Source organism: Lycorma delicatula, chromosome 2 (assembly GCF_047948215.1).
Source record: "Lycorma delicatula isolate Av1 chromosome 2, ASM4794821v1, whole genome shotgun sequence".
NCBI lineage: Eukaryota > Metazoa > Arthropoda > Insecta > Hemiptera > Fulgoridae > Lycorma > Lycorma delicatula.
Genome location: NC_134456.1, coordinates 138387546 through 138413221, shown reverse-complemented (window position 1 = coordinate 138413221; position 25676 = coordinate 138387546). Strand labels below are relative to the sequence as shown.

Genomic DNA, 25676 nt, shown 5'->3' with positions numbered 1-25676 from the left:
AAATCAGCTGATTTGTGAAAATGTGTTCACTAGACCAACCCAGTGGGTTAGAACTACCAGACCTTTTTTCTTTTACTTTTTCCTGTTTAGCCTCCGGTAACTACCGTTCAGATAATACTTCAGAAGATGAATGAGGATGATATGTATGAGTGTAGTCTTATACATTCTCAGTTCGACCATTCCTGAGATGTGTGGTTAATTGAAACCCAACCACCAAAGAACACCGGTATCCACAATCTAGTATTCAAATCCGTGTAAAAATAACTGGCTTTACTAGGACTTGAACGCTGGAACTCTCGACTTCCAAATCATCCAAATCAGCTGATTTGGGAAGACACATTCACCACTAGACCAACCCGGTGGGTTTAGAACTACCAGACCTGGGGTACTGTAAACCCACACATTTTCTTTGAATATCCCCCCACCTACAAAAAATAGTCTTATAGTGTGTGGTTTCAAGGAGATAAATAACAGGACCCTTGTTTTTTTTTTTGCAAAACTGTGGATACTGTCATCTACAAGAAATTATCAAACAGTTCATTGCTTACTGTAAAAGGATGAACATGACTACTGTTTGTAACAGGGCAGCACCACTTGCCATTCTCTACTATGGAGATGCTACAGGATTTTTTTTGTGGAAGAATTATTTTTAAAGGATTGTGACCACAAAGATCCCTTGATCTGACTAGTCCAGACTTCTTTCTGTGGGGTTACTTAAAAAAATCTGCTTTATAGGAGAAAATCACACACCCTATAGGAAGATAAACATTATCAATGCCATCCAGGAGATAGGCAGGGTACAGCTAACAAGAGTAGCTAGGAACATGGTCAAACATTTTTACAAGTGCAATTGAAGTGGATGGACATCATTTTAACACCTGTAAATTATTATGCAAGTGCCTGCCAATAAGTTATTATTTATGGACCAATGATGGAGCTTTTTTTATGTTAAACACCCTGTAGAATAGAAAAGAATCTATAAAGAAATAGAGAAAATTTTTTCAAAAATTTCTATCTTTATTTTTCAATGTACTTAACAAACAATGTACGTATAAATGGGTATGTGACGAGTATAAGATAAATATCATCGTATAAATAATAAATGAGTATAAGAAACAATAAATTTACGTGAACATTTAAAATATAAATGGAATTAAATAAAAGCACTAACCTGCAAATTGAACATTGCCTTTGAGGTGTCATAGCAGTGAACATTATTATAACTGAATAATTTCTTGGTGTTGCCTTCACAAATTCTTTAAACTTAGCACCATTAAATCTTAAAACAGACTTTTTTAAGTTCATTTCAGTTAACTGTTGCACTCTCTCACTGAGGCTAAGACCCTGAAAATAAAATGTTATAATTCACAAGATACTAAACTCATTGGGCCAATATTTTCACTAAACTTCAATACAACATACTACCAACAATTAAATTAAAATTAATCACAAACAGAAGAGACCATTAAAATATTTACATAAAATAAAAGCAAAAAATTTTCTTTTTAATAAATTAAAATTCATTTCAATTTAAACAATTAATGGCCTCTTTATTTAAAAATAATAATACAATTAAATATAAAAGGGTTTGAATAAAATAAGAATTGGATATAAAAGAGAAAATTTAGAAATTAGCTGCTTAGCTTTTGGGGACAATTTGCCTGTATTTTCAGAAAACATCAATGATACAACAGAAAAAATCAATCTACTAAAGAAAATTTCATAAAGAAATGGTTTGCAGATATTGTTTGAGAAGACAGAATGTATAACAAACATAAAAAAAGTATCACGAACATTAACACAAAATTTAGAAGCATAAATAATGCTGAGAACTTAAATATTTAGGGGAATTATGTAGCCCAATGGTTTTGACAAGGAAGTAAACAGAATGAAATGGCAAGGACTTACCAAATTACAAAAGATGTATACAACAAAAGTTCATTATTACTATATAATAACAATAATAATAATATTTATATTACCAGATTAGTCATAAAAAGTAAGTACACTTACCTAATTGTCTTAAGTACTTTTAGAGCATCAGCAAACTTATTTTATAAAATACACATAATTAAAATATGAAAATTAAAAATATTACTTTCAATATTTCATATAATGTCAAAAATATTAAAAATGTCATATGTATGTATACACTGATGTCATACTTAAAAACATTAAAACTGCATGTTTATGTATTATCTTATGTTTGCCATTCATTATTAAATTTAATATTTAAAATACATTTCTTCAGTTTTATTAGCTTAACCTGTATATTAATTTAACCTGGTTAGGGAACAAAATTATTCTACTGAACATTATAACCACTGTATCAGATAATTATTATATATTAATATTTATAGCACCAGATACTGTTCATAAAAAGTGTAAGTAAATTTTGTTACCTAGCCGAGATTAAATAAATAAACAGATAAGCTTTATTTGCATTTATAAGCTATACATACAGTTGAAGAAATACATTTTAAATTTAATAAAGAATGCTTACCACATAACAGTATACATAAATATGCTGTTTTAATGTTTTTAATATGACAGTAAATACTTGCAAACATTTTTGGATATATATCATTTTAATAGGAATATTTTTAATATTCATATTTTAATTATGTGTGTATTTTATAAAATAAGTCTGCTGATGTTCTGAAAGTACTTCACACAAACAGGTAAGTGTTCTTACTTTTTATGAACTGAATCTGGTGGTATAATATTATTATTATTATATAATAACTGTTTGATAGTGGTTGTAATGTACAATAACCTAACAAAAGATCAATGTCACTCAATGCTACTATCAAACATTACAATATTGCCATTGTTTGGCTGTTTTCAATATGATATAGTTTCTCTTCATGTATAGATAGTTTGAACGGGTTCACAAAATTAGGTAATTTTTATGACGACAAATAAACAGATAACCCATTTAATATATGCTGGCGGTTGTTTGTAAAATCTGCACGAGTTTAGTGCAGCATTGAACTTAATTATTTTTATGTAGATTATTTATTTATACATCTGTTCTCTATTGATTATAATAATAATAATAATTAAAAAATATTAACTTATGTTCAAATAAAAATAAATAAATTACATGCCGGTATGCAAAAAAATAAATTTCACAAGCCATAAAATCGTATTTCATACATATATCTATTCTTCATCCAATTAATTTTACCTTTGCTCTTGTTTGTCCATCACAAAAGTGTAAAAAACATAAAGATACAGCTAACAAAACAAAATTGTAAGAAAGATACATTTTAGACATAACAACCTATCCCCTTTCCTTTCAGTCTTCCACCATAATCAAATGCACACGTTTACTAACAGCTGATAGGAAAACAATACGTATTAAAAGTCAATGTATATTTCATAAGAAAGTTAAATTACCGCTTTTCATTTAACTAAAAATTTAAAATCACGATAAAAAATATTTTTATCATAAGATTTCTTGTTTGTCAATAAAGTTATTAAAAACAAATTATTATTCATCTTACATCACTGATAGAACAGCTGATGTTAAATATGTTATGGCAGGAGATATCCACCAATAATGAGCTAGCTTTCAGTTTCTGAGCTCACCATTGGTGGAAGAAAATCATACATTGTTTGGAGTAACGGAAAAACTTTTGAGCGGATTGCGAGAAGCCAGGTGTTACAGGAAACGCGGGTTGTTGAGTCGTTGCTTATTGAACTTTAGTTAGGATTTTTAAACAAAATAATATTCAATTTTTATCGTCACGTATTACTACTGTTAAATAACTAAAAATGTCTTTTCCAAAAGCTAAAATACATCGATTCAATGAAGAAATGAGTAAGTTTTGAATAATGTAATTTAAAATGTATGAAGACAAACGTACTTATTAAGAACAGGTTACTACTTGTGGTATTTAATTCATGATTAAAATTCTTGATTTTGATTCATTTTTTCGGTATATATAAAGTAAAAGAGTTATTATTTGATTAAATATTAAATTTAAAAACTGTTTTGTTATAATACATTCTCGTTTTTATACAATCTAATTCTTCGCTGCATTTTAACCAACTTGTTGCATTCTAAACATGTCTGTTTTGATAATTAACTGTAGCTTTCTGTCTTAATGATACTCTGTCTTCATTTTTTATGATCTCAGTTGAAGAGAAGAAACAGAATTACATCATTTTTAAAACGTATTTTAAATATCCATAACTCTTATTAATAATTTCAATTGTAAATAAATGAATGGACATTATAGTTTCACATGTTACATAGTGTCCTTTCTAAATTATCACGGACTGTTACTAGTTTAGTTGGATAACTTATTAATTAGGTAAAAAATTATCCAAATAATACAAATTAAATTAAATTATGTAGCTAATTATTAGTTGTAACAAAATTACATTTCCTTGCAAAAATTAAATTTCTTAATAAAAGTTTTGTGTGCAATATTAATGGACTATGAAGTTATGTTAGTGACAAAAATTTGGTAATTTTTATATTTAATGTGTTACTATGTTAATTTTTAGATTTTATTTTAAGTTAATTTATTTTCTGATATAGATAAAATTTTTGTATACTAGTTTATATTAGAAGATTAAATTTTATGAGCTATTCTACTTTATAAAAATTTTAAATTGACAACAACTAAAGACTTTTAAACCTAGATTTTGACCTTTACTTTCCTATAAGTAAGGTTATTACTGCCTACTGTATGTTTGTATTTGATGAAAAAGATTATGCAATACAACATTTAATTGGATTAACATTGTTCATTCATTGGACTAATGTTGTAGAAGTTGTTTATCCGCTCGTGGACAGCCATATTAGTCAGTTTATTTTTTTCACATTTTTTGAATGAGATGAATAAAATATTTTGAGTTAAGTAAAAGCAGTGGGTGATTTCTAAAAAGTAACCGATTGTACCACTCACTACGGCTGAGATCGATGTGCAGGGAATAGACATTATAATACGAGACAGGCCATGAGTGGTTAGACAACCTGCACACAGGTGTTTGTTTGTTTCAAATTTTTATTCACTTTATAGAACCCATCATAATTTTACTATTCTTGCCTTTAAAGTACAGTTATCTATCAATACGACCTGATTTTCTTGTTCTGAGTTCCCTTACCCAAAAAATTTTAAAACCTTTATAATAAAATTTTATATGAGAATGTATACATATATTTAGCTTGTGCTACTTTAGTATGTGATTTACCATATCACGAGGTCTAAATTGGCATCCTCCCACCTGCTCAGTTAGCATCCCATCTAAAATATTTTAAATAGTATTAATATTATACATTATATACAAATTGTATGTAATTTGTATATTTAATGTTAATTAGAAGAGGTTAATGAGTGGAAGTTTGTTTAGGTAACGTGTGCTAAACCCACCGGGTTGGTTTAATGGTGATTTATTGACAGTGAGTTATTTTTAAAAGAGATTTTCAAAAAACCATATTTAAAAATTGAGCTTTATAAATATTTTTACTTTCACTTTGTTGACTTGATTTTTTTTTTTTTAATAAACTATTAATTTTATTCTACCCTAAGACAGAGTTGACATATGTAAGCAGACTTACAATTACCCTAATTTTAAAAATCCTGTAATACTTAAAAAGATCATTCTGGAATATAATTAATTTTTTTTAAATTTATTGTATGCCAATAAATTTTAAATTTTTTTTAGCATAGAAGGTAGATTTTTATTAAATACTGGGAAAATTTATAATCATTCAAATTGGTTTGTATATTTTAGTTTATATGTGCTGTTACAAAAGATGAAAAGTTTTGGTTCCATTTTATCAGGAACGTATTGAGTTTATGAAAAAATTTGCTTTTAACATACGTTGAGTATTTACATTCATCACAAAAGAATGAATTAAAAAAAAAAATCATACTTTATAATAACACAGTACGACCTTGTTTATTTAGATACCATTTGTGTGGACACTTAAAATAAATTCATTTATTTGTATTTTAAAAAAACTTTAGAACATTGCTTATTATTAATTTTGGCATGTTTAATTAATGTTACATATACAGTTTAATGAAATATACACAGAATTAATTTACTTTTCAAATAGGAAAATTTACATTTTTTATTTTTACTCGGCAGTAAAAAAAAGCAATAGATTACAAAAACATTAGTTACTAAGTTGTTATTAGTACATTAAACTCACCCATTCTGTTGATATTGATATTAGTAAGTGTTGTTTATTGATGTTAGTAATTGTACTGTAAGCCTATTTTCTTTAAAATGGATCATATTTAAAGTAAAACTTGAGTGTTATTTGCTGTATGTGTGTGAGAGTATGTGCGCATGGGCAATGTGACATATCAGGATTATTTACAGATCCAAAAAGTCCCTATCCATGACATATCAGGTTAGTAACACTGTTGTCATCTTGTGAGTGTAAAAGTTAATCAGCTGTTTTCATTTATTTAAAAAAAGTACTAGATTTGTTAGAAGTTATGTTTATTTCCAATTGTTCAGTGAAAAGTTTCATTTGTGCAATGTTAAGTTAAAATGGCAGACAAAAGCGAGTATTCCGTTGAAAGATTTATTGCTAGTATTTGTGTGCATAAGTGAACTACTGAAAATAAAAACCATGAACATAGACAGATTCATTCAGCATTTTGGTAAGGAAGCTCATTCTGTAGTAACAAAAGTTGGGAAAAAGCTTATCCCAATTTCAATTTGAAATGATCTGGATGTTCCAGTTAATTGAAAAGCTCTGATATTAATTAAGCAATCTACATTTCCTCTTAAGATTTTCTTGTTGATGATTTTGCTATATATATTACATCCCATTCAACAGCCACAGCAGAGAGACTACTACATGACACTATATATCTCCTTGAGGCTTGGTCCAGAGCTATCATCTTTACCTTTACACCTGAGAAAACAAAATGTATAGTCTTTTCTCGGCTGCGGGACCCTTACATTCCACAAATTTTTCTCAACAAAGAGCTAATTGTTATCTCTCAGAGCTAATTGATATCAGGTTTTTAGGTTTATTTTTTGATAGCCACCGTATGCGAGTCAAACACATCAAAGAATTAAAAACACAATGTTCCAAACTTTTAGACATGCTGCTAGTGCTTAGCAACACCAATTGGGAAGCCCATCGGTCATGTATGATATGTTTTTATTATTCCTTAGTTCATTCTCTTTTAGATTATGTTTGTGTCGCCTAAATTCAGCATGTCATACCGTGCCTAAAATGCTAGATGCTGTACATCATGGTTTCCTTCAGCTTGCCACAGGTGCCTTTAGATCAAGTCCTGTCGTAAGCTTACTTGTTGACAGCGGTGAGCTATCACTTTGTGATAGATGGGACCAGCTTTTGGCATCTTATTTTGCCCATTATAAAGGACAGCCAAATCAACCGGTTTTTATTCAGTCCTTGGGAAATCTAATTTAGGAAGGTATGAGGACCATCCACGTTGTACTGCACCTCTAGGTATTCGTACCCTATGTCTAACTGTACCTTGTAAATGTTGACATGCTTATTTTTCCAACGTATCCGTGTTAATATGCTCTGTGGGGAACCAAGCTTATAAATTTTATGTTTGACCTTAGGATATACAATAAAGAATCAGCACCACTATTGTGTTCCAGCAAATGTTTCAGTATAGCCTCTCAAAGATAAATCCAGACGCAGTAGTATACACAGATGGATCGAAACAGAACGATACGGTTGGTTGCGCATTTGTTGTTAATGATAGAACTTATATGTTTGGTCTACCTGGTATTACGAGTGTGTTTACTGCGAATTATACGTAATAAATAAGTTTCTGAATATCATTACCCTAAGTACCAAAATATCCTTATTTGCAGCGACTCGTGTAGTGCTCTACAAGCCTTATTAAAATTTTTATTCCAGACATCATATCGTCATCGAAATCTACAACGCAATCGCCGAGTTGAACCATCGCAACACACAAATGAGTTTCTGCTGGATCCCTAGCCTCCTCGGGGGGATTCCGGATAATGAACGTGCAGATTCCGCTGCTGAAGACGCATGTAGTCAACCCTCTTTCACTACTCGTGTTACTACATCCGACTTTATTAACTGTGTAAAACTCACATTTCGCGCAAAGCGGCAAGATGACTGGATTGCTAAGTTGACAACAAACCTCATCATATCTAAGATACTGTGTTGCCATGGGATTCCTACCACAGCAAAACTCACAGAGAGGAAGTGGTCTTCTACAGATTGCGAATAGGACATACGAGAGCCACTCACGGCTACCTGATGTCAGCGGAAAATGCGACTGCCGCTTAACTGTATGCCACATCCTTGTGAACTGCGGTATGTTATGTTAAGTCGCAAATATAAACTACCCTTTAACATTCGCCGTATCCTAGGCAATGACAACAAAGTGTTAGATCTAATATTATTCCTACCGAGTATAAACATGTTTCACAAAATTTAATGTTTACCTAGTGCTAGTATTTGAATTTTTTATTTTTATTATGTTATTTTAATCATCATAGTTTTAAACTTAGAATCTTTGTTATCCGTGAAGGGGCTGTTTACACCCCTTACTGATTTTGTTGAATTATTTTTTTATTTCTTTTTAAATAAATTTATTTTACTGTTAAGATTCTGACTGTGATATTAGTTGTAAGTTTTTCGTGATTTTTAGTTTTAATTATTTTGTGATACCTGATCTGTAATATTAGCTTTAAGTTAAATTCTTTTATTTTATTTTTACTTTTTTTTATATTTTAATCTAGTTTTAGTTTTTAGCTTTTATTTTTCCCCCTGTCTCTGGTATTGGTTGGAAGTTTTTTAGTCATATTTTATATAATTTACATTCAAGTTTAGTTGTTTTTTTTATACTTAATTTTAATCTGATTTTGTTTTGATCCGGGCGATGATAGCGTTTTTGGTTCTCAAAAAAATTAAAATATAAACATAAGAGAATAATAATAAGGTAAAATACATGAAGATATTAAATATAAAAGATTACTACAAAGTAAGTCGCAGATCAGAAGACATTAATGAAAGTTATTTGAGCACATATTTATGTAGATGTTTAACAGGAGGAAAAAATTAGAATTTTTCTTTTAATTATTATTATTATTATTTAAAAGTTCGTTGACAATAATATTGTTTTTGCTAAGCAAAATTTTAATTGCATTTTAATAATTTAAATAAATTGTATTTTAAATGTTTTAATTGTATGTGGAATATATTTTTTTTAATAGTTCAGTAATTTATTAAAATTGGCAATGGAAGTTGTTTCTCATAAGCTATAAGCTGAATAAGTTGTTTCTCATTATATTGAATTACACAATTTAGTTTTGTTGTTTGATTTGATAGTAGATACTGTTTTATGTGTGTGTTAGATAGTTTGTTTATACTTATGTTTCTTTTTTTTTCTTTTTTTTAGTAATACTGGCTATTTTGTATTCTATTCTTCCACACACCGTTATAAAAATGATTATTTCAGTATAATTATTTTTTTTCTATATACTAAATAAATATTTAGTAGGTTAATTATAATTATTTGATTAAATTAAATTTATAATAGATTACTAATTTTTTATCCATCAGTAAAAGAAAAAAGTATTCTTTGAAAATTTCATTTATTTTGTTATATTTACTTGCTTATTTATAAAAATTTTGAGTGAAGTATCAGAAATAGCAGATCAACTAGAAATTGAAATTTATCAAAGATTAAGCAAACAACGCAGTTCTGTACGTTCTCATTCGTACAGTTGTCTTAACTTTGATATGAAAGAGGTTATTACACAAATCTTAATGATTTTTAACATTTTTTAGCACCAAGCAGAACTGTGATACAAAAAATCTTTCCAACATCAACACTTTTTTGATAGATGAAAATTTTTGGAGAGATAGGTCTGGTCTTAAGCGTCACTTCTAAGTTTAGCTTTTTTTTTATATATATAAATAATTTTAATTAATATATAATTAACATATCTAATTAACTTTCTGAATTATTGTTAACTTGAACTTATTGGAATATTGTGAATAAATGTTATGATTATTCAAGTTGTGTTGATGTACAGGTGGATTCAGGATCGTGTGCTGGTAATGGTTTTGATTTGATAAATTTGAAAAATGTTGACCTTGGTGATATAGAACAGTTTATTGTGGCTAATGCTTTTAATTTTAATCTAAATGATAAAAATAAGAATATCATCAAAAATATCGTAGTTGATTCTGAAATAAATATTAATAAAATAAATCCTTATGATAAAGAACAATTATGTAATATCATTAGTAGCAAAATTCATATTAAAGGAAAAAATTTGATCCAGAAACCTCTGTTTAATAATAATTAAAAAAAACAGTAGTTCACCATTTGAAGAATAAGTTAAAGAAAATAGTTGTATTATATTAAAATCTGATAAAACTAATACACCTGTTATCATGTATATTGAAAAATATAATAATTTGAAGAAACAATACATAATAGAAAATAATTTCAAACAAATAAATGACCCCGCTGATAAATATTTAAAGATAACTAAAGCAGCCCTATGCAACCTTTGACTGATTTCTCATCTGTTCCATCTTATGTTATTTCCAAAATAATAGATACAATACTTAGGATAAAAGTGAATTTAAATTATAATATAAAAAATGGAGTTGAATTTGTAAATAAATTAAAGAAGTTAACAATTGGAGAAAAAATTAGGACGGTAAGTTATGATATAAGTAACATGTATCCTAGTATATCTATTGATAAAAACAATTCACATGATAAAAAATAAATTAATATACAACCATGAAGACCCTAAATTTATTGATAACATAACTGTTATATGAAATATGTGCTAAAAAAACTACTTTAAATTTAATGGCAAATGTTATATACAGGAGAATTCCTTACCGATGGTTTTCCTTTGTCTGATATCATGTCCAAAATTTATTTACAAGATTTTGAAAATAAATTTGTTTATGGCATTACTCTCATACACATAATGTCTTGTTATGGACTCGTTATGTTGATGTTTTTGTTGTTAATAATCCTGTTGTATGAATTCTGTAAATAAAGTAATGAGACCGGTTCAGAAAAACATTTTATTTACAATCCAGTTATACATGGACTTTATCACCTTTGAAATAGTTCCCTTGGGAAGCCACACAGTGCTTCAAACGGTTTTCCCACTCTTCATAGCAGTGTTGGAACTCAGAAACCGTAGAATATCCTTCAGATGGTCGGTTACATTTTTTTAAATGTTTTCTACCGTTCCAAAATGGTATCTTTTGAGGTTTTTTAAAAGTCTGGAACAGGAAAAAGTTGCAGGGCGTCAAGTCAGATGTATAAGGTGGTTGAGGAACTACAGGAATGTTTTTTCTTTGCCAAAAACTCATTAATTGAGAGTGCAGTGTGACAAGATGCATTGTCATGATGCAGCATCCAGTTGTCTTTGATGGCTGGTTTCACATGGGAAACTCTTTTCAGTCTTCAACAATTTCTTGGTAAACATATTGATTTACAGTCTGTCCTGTAGGCAAAAACTCCTTATGGACAATGCCATTACCAAAGAAACAAATGTGTAACAATTTTGCTTTTTTGGGACGTGGTGAGTTTGATGTGTGCCACTCTTTGCTCTGACATTTTGTTTCTGGGTCATCAAATATCCAAGATTCATCACCAGTAATAACATTTTTTTAGAAAATCAGGATCAGTTTCAATTCGCCCTAGAAGATCGCAGCATACTTCCACCCTGTTGTTTTTCTGTTTAACAATGAGGTGTTTTGGGACCAATTTTGTACAAACTTTTTTCATGTCCAGTTAGTTTGTGAAAGTTTGATTGACTGTGGTATGGTTAAAATTCAATTGTTCTGTATTCATTCTGACAGTTAATTGCCAGTCATACTGTATCAAGTCTCTGATTCACTCAACATTGTTGTCACTTTTTGACGTTAATGGACTTACATAGCATGGATTGCCTGCAACTGATTCCTGACCATCTGAAAATGCTGTAAACCACCTAAAAACTTAGGCTTTTGACAGAGTGTCATCTCCATATGCCTTTATCAATTTTGAAAAAATTTCAATACACAAAACTTGATTGCACAACGTTTCTCATAATTAGTATCACTCATTTGTGTAATGCGCAATGAAAAGTTTGTTTACATCTCACTTGGCAAAATAGACTAAAAATATTAATACCTAATATAAATCAGCTGTTCATATAACCATATGTTTACTAGTAACTTTACAGTGTTGCCACTTCGGCTCCCAAAAAAAAGACTAGTCTTATTACTTTATTTATAGACCTTGTATGTAATGAACACCTCATAATTTTAAATAAGCTCAATTCATATTATAATGATTTAAAATTCACGTTTGAAATAGATATAAATACAACAATAAATTATCTAGATGATAGCATTAAAATTAATAAAAATAATCAATTTTTCACTTCACTATGTAGGAAACCTACAGAAAATAAAATTATAATTCATAAAAAATCAAATCATCCTTGGTCTCACAAAATTAACACGTGTACAAACATGGTTAATAGAGCAATCATTTACACTCAAAATAATAAAAATAAATTAAACATAGAAATAAATGATATAAAACAAATTTAAAAAATTAATAATACAAGAACTCTAAAACGAATAAAATAATACTCAGGACATGATAACAAGTTATTAAAATATTCATATAATAATAGCATTGTTGAAAATATAACCAAAGTTTATCATAATAATGAATTTAAACCTGCATATAAAACAAGTAAAATATTTAATAATCATACTGACTCATAATTTATACAATTTATGTAAGATTTTTAAAATAAAATATAATGATTGGGATCACATAAGTAAAATCTTAAAATCATATAAGTAGATCTTTTAAAGCCAGATTTCTTATAAGGGCAGCAGTAGATGGCAGCACATTTTCAGATAAAGATTATGATAATACATAATTTTAACTAATAATACAGTACTATAGTATTGTCTGGCCAGACAAGTAGTATATTTTATTTTTATCATATTTCATTTTAATTTTGTCATAAATTTTATTATATTTTTATATATGTAACTTTTAATTTCAATAACTTTATTTACAGTAATAACAATATTAATTTTTTATATATTTTTTTTTAAATTATAAATTTGATAATTTTTTAAATCTTATATATTTTAATTAACATTTTGGTTTTAATATGCAATTTGATAATAAACATTTTATAAAGAAGAATTACAACTGAGCATGTGGGTTACCACAAAAGTACTCTTGTAGACATTATGAAAAAATAGGGTGAATATCATTTTACTTTAATTCTTTACTTAGGTGGATCAAGTTCAATTATATATATAATAATTAGTACAGAGGTGATGTGGGTCTTGAAAAGATTGATTTCAGAAAAAAAAATGTGTATATATATATATATATATATATATATATATATATATATTGCTATTTTAATTTTTTATCCACTTATATAACCTTTAATATACCCTGAATCTGCGTCAGAACATTAGGATTCTTCAGAGATGGCAAAATTCCACAATTAAATATATACTGGTCTCATTTGTATTAGGTATATATAATCTTTAATATTTTTGTGCTTGACAATTATCCATAATTTCTAAACGTATATTTCCCGATAGAATTGAATTGCCTTCCTTAAACTTTGTGTTTTCAAAATTTTTGAAAAGATTTAGCTTTTTATTGATTTAATTTTTTAGCGATCAGTCTGTAGATTAATGTATGTATGAAAGAATAAGTGTGTTAATTAGTTAGTAATAATTACATTTGCAATATTTAAATAATATGTCTTTTATTCTGATCTATACATGTTACATTATGTAGATCATGTCAGGCATTGGTAGGTACTCTACTCCGTGGATTTATCCATGTGTCTCAAGGTAATATGGGGTTAAACTTTAATCTGAGCATCATAAAATATAAAATAAAAAATTGAGTATTAAAGCATTAATTATTTAAAATATAAACGCTATCTTAAAAAAATGTTAATATGTTATATAAAAGTGTTTTATGAGAATGGTTGTAGCCTGTGAATAGTTTGAAAGATTTTCTGGTTCTGTTGTTGCCTGTATTGTAAAAAATTGGTTTGAGGGAAGAGAGGATGTCTACTTGGAAAGCTTCCATATTTAATTAACTTTCAAAAAATTACTGTTCTGTAAATCAGTTTTTTTAATACCTGACTAACTTTCTAAATTAGGTCTTCAGTATCATCTCAGAGATTTAACATTAGTTTTTAAAATAAATTAATACTGATTGTCTTATCCGTGTAAGGTTTAGTATCTAGTTTTCAAGAATCTTATGGATTTTTATTATGCTTCCATTGCCATTTTTAATAAATTACTGAACCATTTAAAAATATAATTAAAAGAGTTTCATTTTTGTTGATTAATTTTTAAATAATACTGGACTAATTAAAAAATTAAGCCTGAAGTTCTTCATCCCTTTAAACATATATAACAAAGCGCTTATAGCAAGGCACTTGCGGAGGGAAGTAGATGTATGGCTGAAGTAGAGGAAAAAGCATCTTGCTAGAACAACTTTAAATTTTATAATTAATATCGTATAACCTTAATATTATCCCATGTTTATTTTTTAAAGATTGTCTTCTGTAATGCTGCTCTGATCAAGTTTTTATCATGGTTTCCGTAATCCATCCAAGCAAATATTGGGGTAGTTGCTTTTTTTATCAGTGGAATAGAAAATCTATACATTCATGACTGGATCAATATATTATTAAATACTAATCAGAATAAAAGATTTTTATGTATGTGTTACTTAGATGATCTCAGTGTTACAGATTACAAAATTATTGAATGTGATAAATTACACAGTTTTCATGTTATAATACTGTACTTAATTTTATTATTGAGTTTTCGTTAAATTGCAGTCCAAGTTGTATGTTGATAAACTATATTCTATGTCATAAATAAATTGAAGTGTTAAAAGTTTGTTAATGCATTATATTAATAAATTACATTTTTTTTAACAGACTTCTTTCTTTTATTTTTTTATAGCATGTGCCCCACCGCCTGGAAAGTATGATCCAAAGTTTGATACCAAAGTTAGAGGGGTTGTTAAATTTATTGAACCAAAGTTGTCATCTGCATCATCTGCCGAAAGCATAGACAGTATTGGAAAATCAAGCAATAGTAATCTTCCTGTTTTCAGAACGGTAGGATATTAAATAACAATAGTTTAATTATGTAAGTGTTTTTATTTTTATGAGTTTACTGCTTTATTATACAGATGGATCTGTAGATACTGAATTGCATTTGAAAGATTTTTATAATATATTTCAATAAAGTGCTGAAATTTTGGTAGTTATATACAGTTATGGACTCGCCTCTCATTTTGATGAAATTTGGAATATACCTTATCTAAGTTATTCATTACAATGGAAATTTTTGATCAGATATGCCTATCACCCGATTTACATCCTTTGTACACTGTATCTCACCAAAACCTTTGTAATTCAGCACTTTACAAGCGTAATATTTATTATTTTCAGACTAAATAACTTGGTTTCAGTGAAATTTAGTTAAGAATGGTATTAGATTCACTTAAGACTGAATTAAGTTAGGTTAAGCTAGGGTGTGGGTTTTAGTAAATGTGCAATATACATTATTTATGGAGTAAATAACTTAGTTTAAGTGAAATTTAAGTCGATTTAGTTAGGTTTAGATTAGGTAAACTAATGATTCCATATACTGAACTTTGTATAATATCAGCAAACAACCTATTACTTGCTTCACTTCCTAACCTTGTCTAATTAACCTTAAATATTAAACGGGTCGAGGTTTAGGCTGAGTCCATAATTGTATACAATAAAAATTATTTAATATAAAAATAATGTTTATTTTATTTGTACAATATGTAATTATAAAATTTTTGGTCAGGGTACTGTATAACTTACGAGGAACTTAAATCTAGTAAAAGGCAATTCCGACAAATAATTTAATTTGTAATGGATAACTTAGGTTCAAAAAATAAACTATATTCCAAATTTCATCAAAATCATACACAAGTCCATAATTGCATATAATTACCAAAATTTTCATGAATATTTTAAATATAATCAACTCAAGCTGAAAAAATACTTAAGTAGTTTACCTGTAATGTTTTGTGGCTTTGAAAAACTATTGTCTGTTTTGGTAAATATATAAGATTGGCAGGCATAAAATTCAGTATGTCAGATGGAAATAGCAATTAATTAGTGCTTATTTTAGAAATAAATGGAAAAAGAAACATATTATATTAGTCTTAAGAAAAAATATTTATAAGAAAAACAAAATGGATGGTGAACAAAACTACTTTAGCGTTTTGTTATTTTCACGTACTCCTATTAGTTTATATTTCTACTTGTTTTGAACAATAAAATGTTACTTTGCTGAATTAACCAACATAATTATAATAGTGTGTGTAATATCCGAAGGCAATATGTAATATGTAAGTTGTATGCTATGGCATCCCCTCCATTGCTCTCACTCTGTGACTTCTCAACACACCAGCAGCCAAAGTAGTGTATTCCAAAAGTCGCATCAACTAATTTACAATGACTTACATTGAATCTAATTATGATGTCACTAAAATAGTAACAAAATATTTTCTGGTAATTTGTTATTACAAATAAAATTACTTATGGCTAATATCTTATTCAAGATTTTTATGAAGAATTTATTTATATATTTTTTATAAGTATATGGTTTTTTTTTTTAAATATGTTAAACCAAGGTTTTGTTATAAGTAAACAGTAACAATAATGTAATATAAAAGTGTATGAATTGAGTTGTTTATTTATATAATGTTATGATTTTCCTTGACATGGCATAGTTATTTACAAAAATTATTTTTAATTAGGATGTACGTACCAGTCATCCGTTATAATGAATCATTTACTGTGATTATACAACAGTCCTCAGTGTGAAATATTGTATATAACTTCTTTAGTTGAACATATAAAGTTTTCATTCAGTTCACACGCTATAGAATCAGTGGCATTGCCAGTCAATAATGAGTGGTAAAGCAATCCAAAGACAAAAAAAAATATTACTTTCAGTGTGTATAGTTAACTGAAAAAATCTGTGAAATAAAGCTGAAGCAACTATTCATGAAAAATTTACATCTACCCAGGAAGCAACAGCAACTGCTTGCTCATGCAACCTTTGCAGTGTGCAAAGATGCAACCTTTGTGCAAAGAATATGTGTCGAAGCCTGCAAGAGTTTATCTGCTGCATCTGTAATCAGTGAAATTTGTGATGTCAATATCTAATTCAGTTTCATTTGAATCTCCTAATTAGAAGACGTCTTATAAAAATTGGGCTACTGATGTTAGACAATTTCGATCAGGAATGTATTTGTCATACAATAACAGTCTTTTTCAAATGTGGTGAGTTTCCAAATTGGGAGAAAGTGTGTGCAATTTTACAAGAGAAAATAGGTTTTACTAGAAGCATAAAATCTATGTGGAAAGTTAGGAAGAAATTGGGATATGAATACAAGAAATGTAATGATTTGTATTTTTTTATTGGCGCTTCTTAACAGAACATGCAGATATTGTATTATCATGTATTAAATTTCTACGAAAAATGCATTTCCTAAGAAAAAGACCTGACTTTTGACGATTATTGCCTCTTTACAAGAGCAGGACTTGTAAATATGTTGTTACTGAAAGTGACATACAATCTTTTATAATGAATACAGAGATGAAAGTGACAGTGATAGTTCTTGCTGATAGTGAAGAATTCTAATCGTAATTAATTTTATACAGGAATCTTAATGTCATATGACTAAAATTTCTGTTTTTTAAAGTATATATTTTTCTGCCAAAATGTTTATTACTGTTCCTATCAGAGAAGAGTGTCCAAATTATTTTTATTATTTATGTAGCTTAAGTGTTGAATTATTTTTTTAATTTTCTATTCAAAAAACTAATATTCTTTTGAACTTTATAGGCCTACAAAACTACAAAATAAAAATATTAAATTGTATAAAATAATACAAATAAATAGTGTTAAAGAAACGTGAGTAAAAGTAATGTAATTAAAATCATCATTAAATTTATTATTAAAAAAATCTGAATACTGCAGAAGTATTAAGTTCATACTACAATTAACATAAAATTAATTAATTAAAACGTTAATTCGTACTGTACTGTATAAATGTAAAACGTAAAATAATTTTGTACAAAATAATTTATATAGTAGCTCAAATGAATTAATACAGTAGCATTAATAAATAATAGTAAAAATAAATGAATATGGTAAAATAAACAATAATAAAATAATGAGTACTAATCTTATAATTTGGATATTTTACTATTGTTACAACCAGTAGCATGTGTTCTGCATGCCTGGTTATAGAAGTGATGTAGAGCAGGCAAGTAGAGGCAGCTTGTAGGGAGGACCTGCCTTTAGATTTTACATATACTACAATAAAAATATAAAAGTGCACAAATCAGATTTTCTAATAATATTCTTATTCCCACTACACTGCTCGAGTACTATCGCTGATTAAAAGCATAACACTGTTCCATGACTTGTGTTAATATTATGTTTTTATATACAATTAATATTTAAATTTGCAGAATGTAACAAAAACATATACTTGGCTATTCATTTTCGGATTCTACGTATCAAAATGGAACAAGATATGTTCTATGAAAAGGTGGTGATTTCAGTTTTATTTTTCTTCTTTCCCCAATTTTATTTATTTTAAAGAAAAATTTGTTTCTCAAAGTAGTAGAAAAATCATAATTTTTGGTACACTTGTTTGGACCAACTTTCTCTAATAAATAAATAATTATGATATAAACACATTTATGCAAAAGTTTCAAATGACAGCCTTTGCTGTTTTGCTGGTTTTTTATTCTTTTATATATCAATAATATTTTTATCTAAATATATTTTATTAGCTAAAATGTTAGACTTTCTTTGTAAACAGAATGAACCTTATTTAAAAAAAAAGTATTGGTAAACAACTAAGTTATTACAGAAAATTGATGATATCATTTTTACCCCTTACTATTATTAAGTTAATTTGAATAAGCTTAAATTCTTTTATCATACTTGCTAAGTAATGACTAATTAAACTTACTGTAAATAAATTAACTTGTGAAACATTATTTAAATTGTAAAATAATCTTTTTATTTATTTGAAAATAATTAAATAAATTGTAATAATAATTATTAATGCGTATATGATCCACTCTTAATAATGACTGAGTGAAGATTATTTATGATTGTAGAAAAAGAGTAGGATGTAATAAATTCAATGCCATCACGATAAACATGACTCAAATCAGTTGTCTAAACAGCTGATTTTCAAAGTCAAAGGTTTCTGAGGTTCAAATCCTAGTAAAAGTTAGTCACTTTCATATAGACTTGAATACTAGGTAGTGGATACTGCGATGTACTTTGGTTAATGGAGTTCAATTAACCACACATCTCAGGAATGGTCAGCCTGAGTTTGTACAAAACTACACCTCATCTACAAGTTATACCTATTATCCTCATCTCAGTGGCCTTTGTGGAGGGGTGGTTGCTTATTGTTCACTAGTTGAACAGATTAAAACATTTACATTAGGAAAGAAAAAGAGAAAAAAGAAAATTAAAATTACAATAAACAGCAAATTTATTGAAATTTGAACAGAGTTATAAATTTAAACCGTACAAACATTAAATATAAATAATTGCATGTCATTTTCACTTTCAATTTTCCTAGAGCAAATATTCAAAATGTTCTCTGTTAGTGGCAGGCAATACACTCCAGTAACCAAAGATTTAATGTTTGTCTCGCTGTTTAAAAAACCGCTTATAGGTTTGTAAAACTGCTATGTTAAGACTTTCTTAAGCAGTTATGGTTGAAAATATTTTTGATGTAATATAAGCCATATTTTTTAGGTGTCCACAGAAATAGAAATCTATCATCCTTTAGATCAGATGATCATGCAAGACAATTAAATTTAATATTAATTTCTAATGTTTATTTATTTTAACTTGTTAAATTAAATTATTTTAGTTTAGTAATTTTATTAGTGGTGGAGATGAAATCTGGCTGAAGTGTCATTTTGTTTATAATGAAAGACAACATTTTAGCTAATAAAACTAAATGATTGCCAAAATAAAAAAAAACATTAAAAAATTGGCTTGGCCATCATTTTTAAATCTGTAAACATGTTTACACCATACTTTTACTTTCCTGGCTGCAGCTACATAGCTGTAAAGGAAACTACAGTGATCAGCAAAATCTTTGGGTATCAGGGTTTTGTAAAGGTCAACAATGTTTCAAGATTCTCTTAATCCAAAGATAAACAAAAAGTTAATAGAATTCCAGAAGGTGTATGATCATGGAAGTAAGTGTGTGTTGGCCTATATTTGAATTATATCTCCAGTCTGGCTTAACATAAATTCCTTGAAAAAAGGCTCAAAAAATTTCTTCTATACATGGGGAATCAAATGGGATCAACATTTTTTTTTTTTACTAAAAAGGTTGATTTTTTTTTTAATTATATTGTTTATACTTCAAATATAGTATAATTTTAATAATAATAAAAACATTCAGTCAAAGGAATCAACTGGGACCCAAAATGTTTTACTAAAAATTTGGTTTTTTCCTCAATTATACTTTCAACATTGTATCATTTTTAAGGTAAATCATTTGATCAAAGGCGTTTAAATTGGACCCAAATATTTTTACTAACATTTCAATCTTTTTTGCAATTGTACATAAAATTTCATAACTAAGTCATTGTCTAACTAAATACTCTATTGGATATTTCAAATAAATATCTGTAGAGACAAAGTCGGGAAAATTGTGCAACCCTTTGCTGGATTTTTTAAAATTATGTTAAATGCTCATGGATATTTTTTAATAATAATTGTATTTTATTCTGTCTTTTTAAACATTGTATTTATCGTCTTATTTTCAGCCCCAATTAAAGAGAAGTTATTTGAAAACACCAAAATCTGTACCAGCTAATAATATAACTGGATCTAGTATAAATGTAAGAAGAAATCTTGTTAATGAATCGTTCACACCTACGTAAGTATTGTAAAAAAACTAATTGTAGTTTCATTGTGAAGTAATACTTTGAAATTTTTCTTTGTTTATATTTTTACTCTTCTGTCTAAATATTTATATTGTGTATTATATAAGGGAAAGTGTGCTAACCGGGTCAAATTTTAGATTTGAAAAATTCCAGAAGAATGTGTGTTGACCTGTTTTTTGCTTGATATCTCCAAACTGGATGGACAGATTAAAATGATTCTTGTGTTTGGGGTACAGACCCTATTTAATTTTGGTTATAATCAGTCAAAGGAGCAGAGAAATACAGACTATGTATCCAATATCTCAAAAATTTTCACATAATTTAACGTCGTTAACGTAGCTAAGATACTTTCTCAGGGTGTTCAGACTTATTTAAACTAATGAATGTTCAGATATTCAACATTAAAGAGGCCCAGTCTCTTAGTTTAGTCCATAAATAATGGCTTATCAGCTAACTTGCATAAAATTTACAGGTGTTGAAAATGATGTCCATCCACTTCAACGCATTTGTCAGCACATTTGACCGTGTTCCTGGCTACTCTGTTAGTTGTACCCTATCTATTTCCTAGATGGCATTAGTAATGTTTGTCTTCAATTCCTGCAGGGTGTATGGATTGCTGTTATAAACAGTTTCTTTTAAGTAACCCCCTAGAAAGAAGTATGGACTAGTCAGATTAACGGATCTTGGTGGCCACAGTCCTTTAAAAATGATTCTTCCACTAAAAAAAATCCTGTAGCATCTCCATAGTAGAGCAAACTGCACAAGTGGCACTGTCCTGTTACAACCACCAGTCATGCTCATCCTTTTGCAGTAAGGCAAAAGGATAACTGTTAGATAATTTGTTTGGTAGGCGGCATTATCCACAGTTTTTTCTGAAAACAATAGTCCTATTATTCATCGCCTTAAAACTGCATATCATATGGCTATTTTTTGTAGATGTAGAGGAGATTCAAAGAAAATGTGCAGGTCCATTAGTTCTGACTATTAACATATTCACCGAGGTGAAACTATGCTTAATCTCTGAAAAACACTTGATCTAAAATGCCAATGTTGTCTCTAATGAAGTTTTTGAACCATTTTAGCATAATCAGCATTAGTCAGCTCAAGGAAATCCTTCATTCTATACAGATAACATTTCAGCATTCTAATTGCAGTGTGGGCTAAACCTAGTGAAATGTTTTTTCTGGCTTAATCTTTGCAAAGATGAGGAGATTTTGTAACTGTTGCTTTAATATCCTGTACGACCTTGTCATTAAAACTGACCAGTGTCAGCGCATTTCTAGAGTAATTTCATACATGTTTCATAAAATTTTTTGCTAACTTCTGAATAACACCTTTCAATGAATTACTTTTACTTTTCAGTTTTCTCCCTGAATGTTTACTGACACACAACATGAGATTTTGTCTCTAAATAAGTTTTCTTCACGAATACATGTTCTTCAACAGTTAACCACATTTTAACAAACAATATATTATGCAGCCTTGTTCAAACAGTTGCTCGACACAGACTGGCAATACTCAAATGTGGAGGCAATAAACAGTCCTCTTCACTACAGCTGCAGTTTTACAAATATCTTCCACATTATTTTACCCATCTAACACCAATATAAGCATTTTAACAAAAATATGCATTTAATATAAACTACTGAGTGAGGGGGGGGGCCTCTTAAGTTGAATGCCCTGTACCACCTTAGAGGTAGGGGAAAACACTTTTTCTTTTTTGGTGTTTTTGGATTCAGTCACATTTGTGTACTATTTAGATGATTTCATTATGTTATTATGTCACTTTGGTTGCATATATGGGCAATTTTCTTTATGAATGAGGGATAACCCACACCTTTTTTCTTTTTCGTCTGTTATTGGTTTGCTTGTTATATTCAAACTAATTGATTTTTATGAAATTTTGTATGATGACTTCTGAATACAATTGATGCCATTTAATTTTGGTTACATTTTATCAAAGTTGTGGGGAGGTGTGGTCACCATAAGTCCTGCATCAACATTTTTCTCAAAGAGCCTAATATATTTTTTACATAATTCTTACATACTTACATAGTTTAGTCTTTCATTAAATTTTTTTCTTAAGTTTTTCTTAATTGTAAATATGAAAGAAATTACTATTAGACATCAGTAGATAATTTATATATTTAATGATGTAGAGTTATAATCTATATAAAATGTTTTGCCAAAAATGTTTCATGTATTTATTGTCTCAGTTTTAATTGGTATTTTATTTTTACAAATGTAAAACTGTAGATAATACTGTTTTATATATTTTACTCTTAAACATTAGGCAAATTTGTACATTTGTTGAAAATACATTCTTTAAATTATGAAACGTGTGCTACCTATTTGATTTACATAGCAATACTTTTCTGTTTTTTAATTAATTTTGTTTGCTTTTCATAAAGTTTTACATTTAATTAGTTTCAGAAAAGGAGATTCAAATCCTCAGAAATTTATCTGAGGAAACATTGTAAAATATCTAGATAGTCACACAGTATGATGTTATATTCTTCCACCATGTTGTTGAAACCATAGCCATCATTATCTTTTAAATGCAATTCACTCAAAAATATTTTGTACCTATCACCCGACTACTAACTTGTAACTATAGGGTGTGATGCATAGAAAATGTAAATCTGCTCAAGAAATTTTACAAATTAAAGAATAATTTAAAAATAGATTTTTTAATGAAAATCATTGTTCATGTTACCATTAATGGATTACTTAATGTATTATCTTTTAAAGGTCAGATGATTAAGATGTAGGCAATTTCCCCTAACACTTTCTGCCATTTTATTTTGGCACTACATGACATAACAAGGATATTAGTAATATCCTCATCAATTTTCAGTTTGGCAACTTTTTGCCAAACTGGCAAAGAGTGACTCTTTTGCCAAACTGGCAAAAGAGTCACTCTTGGCAGCAATGTTGCCAAGAATGACTCATCATACAAATGTGTACTTCACATTAACTCAAAACCAGAACCAGAATATATTATGCTTTCCTTGTTATTAATAATTTTTTAATTAGGTAGATAAAATGTGAAAAATTGTCTCAATAAATTTTATACAAATACAGTTTTTAAAAAAAGATTAACTTATTTAAATATAGGAAATGTAATGTAATCAGTCAAAGAGATAGTCAAATGAATCAGATATGGCATAAAAGTACATCTTATTTACTACAAAAACTTATATTTATTTTTCTTCATCATAGTCACCGTTACAGCTACATTTATTTCTCACAATAATAAACTGGTTTTCTTATTCCATCAATGAAGATTGCTGGCGATCTTTCCCTGATCCACAACCACATCCTCTGTGATTGACATTCCCCATCACAGTTCATAATCTCTGATAAAATGAATACACTTAACATTTCTCCTTAATTGTGGAAAGAACTGAATATAACAGAGTGCCAAATCGGATGAGTAAGGAAGGTGTGAAATTAGGTTCAAATATCAACTTAAGAGCCTCAGCAGTTTGTGATGTTTTTTGGAGTCTAGTATTATTGTGACTCCATGGATTGTTGAACATGACAAACACATCTCTTAAGGTGTTTTAATGTATTGCACAGAATTTACAGTTGACCCAGCTTTCAGGTAGTCAATCACATACAAATGTTTGGAATCCCAGAACACTGTCAATGCAAGGTTCATCCTCAATATTTGCTTTACCAGCTTCTGATGCGTGACATTTTATTGCCCACCTACTCACAGTACTTCGATCAACAGTTTTCTCATTGTAACAGCTTTTAGACAACAATGAATGTCACTAGCTTCACTTTTTTAAAATGCATTCACTGCACATTGTTTAAGATATGTTGATATTCAGGCGTATTCAAGTTCATAACAATGGGAATTGATGGAAAATGAGAGTGCACGGGTCAACATATTTTGGAATGTTAGTAATAGGAGGATAAAATTTTACAAGATGGCTGTAACTGTTGCTTTGTGCAACAGTTTGTTCTCCCACTACGTTCTTATGTTCATTACATTTCAGCCAACCTTCTCATAAATTATCATATCGTTCAGTACATAAATTAAGGTTAAAATATTACATATGGATTCTTATAAATGCAATGATACTAGATCAAGAAGGCATAGTACTGTGAGGGCTATAAATGTGCCATTAAAAATTTAATAAATTCTATTAACCTTTGTTTCTGTGTTTATTTTTTTTTAATTCAGACAAAATTGTGAAAACTTATACATACATGTTTAATTATATAATAATAGTGAGTGTGGATAATTGAATAGTATTAATTAAAATTAGTGGAGCAGTAGCATCTTTATCTTTGATCTTACAATTTCTAGGTTCAAATGTCTGTAGGGTTGACATTTTTCATATGTAAAGATGATGACAATAATTCATGCCATCATTAATGTTTATTATAATTAGTGTAATTCTTGTACAAGGGCGAGACAAAAATTTACACTTTCATCATAACACATCTTTATGGTTATCATACTGCCTTCTGTACGTGTCTGCTTAGCGTTAGTAAAACTGCAGTTACATGTGTGAAATTTGATCCTTATTGCATCATTTGCCTTTCGGGTATTACAGTTTAAACACGTCCGCTCCACTAGTAGTTTGTACTAAAGATAACAGCAAGCAGTGATCCAATTTCTGTGGTCT

The 25676-nt window shown here is 28.5% G+C and overlaps 2 protein-coding genes across 2 annotated transcripts in view; one reads left to right on the top strand and one right to left on the bottom strand.

Moving 5' to 3' along the window:
- The window catches only part of Ostgamma (oligosaccharide transferase gamma subunit), a 28444-nt gene extending 25096 nt beyond the window's left edge, over positions 1 to 3348 (bottom strand). The window contains exons 1-2 of the mRNA XM_075356299.1: positions 3191 to 3348; positions 1172 to 1344 (exon numbers count right to left, since the gene is read on the bottom strand). Coding sequence (XP_075212414.1) covers positions 1172 to 1344; positions 3191 to 3280 — 263 coding nt within the window. The 5' untranslated portion in view covers positions 3281 to 3348. The remainder of the gene's footprint in view (positions 1 to 1171; positions 1345 to 3190) is intronic.
- Positions 3349 to 3659: 311 nt separating this feature from the next.
- Positions 3660 to 25676, top strand: part of LOC142319957 (uncharacterized) — a 34590-nt gene continuing 12573 nt past the window's right edge. The window contains exons 1-3 of the mRNA XM_075357634.1: positions 3660 to 3826; positions 15002 to 15159; positions 20914 to 21026. Coding sequence (XP_075213749.1) covers positions 3781 to 3826; positions 15002 to 15159; positions 20914 to 21026 — 317 coding nt within the window. The 5' untranslated portion in view covers positions 3660 to 3780. The remainder of the gene's footprint in view (positions 3827 to 15001; positions 15160 to 20913; positions 21027 to 25676) is intronic.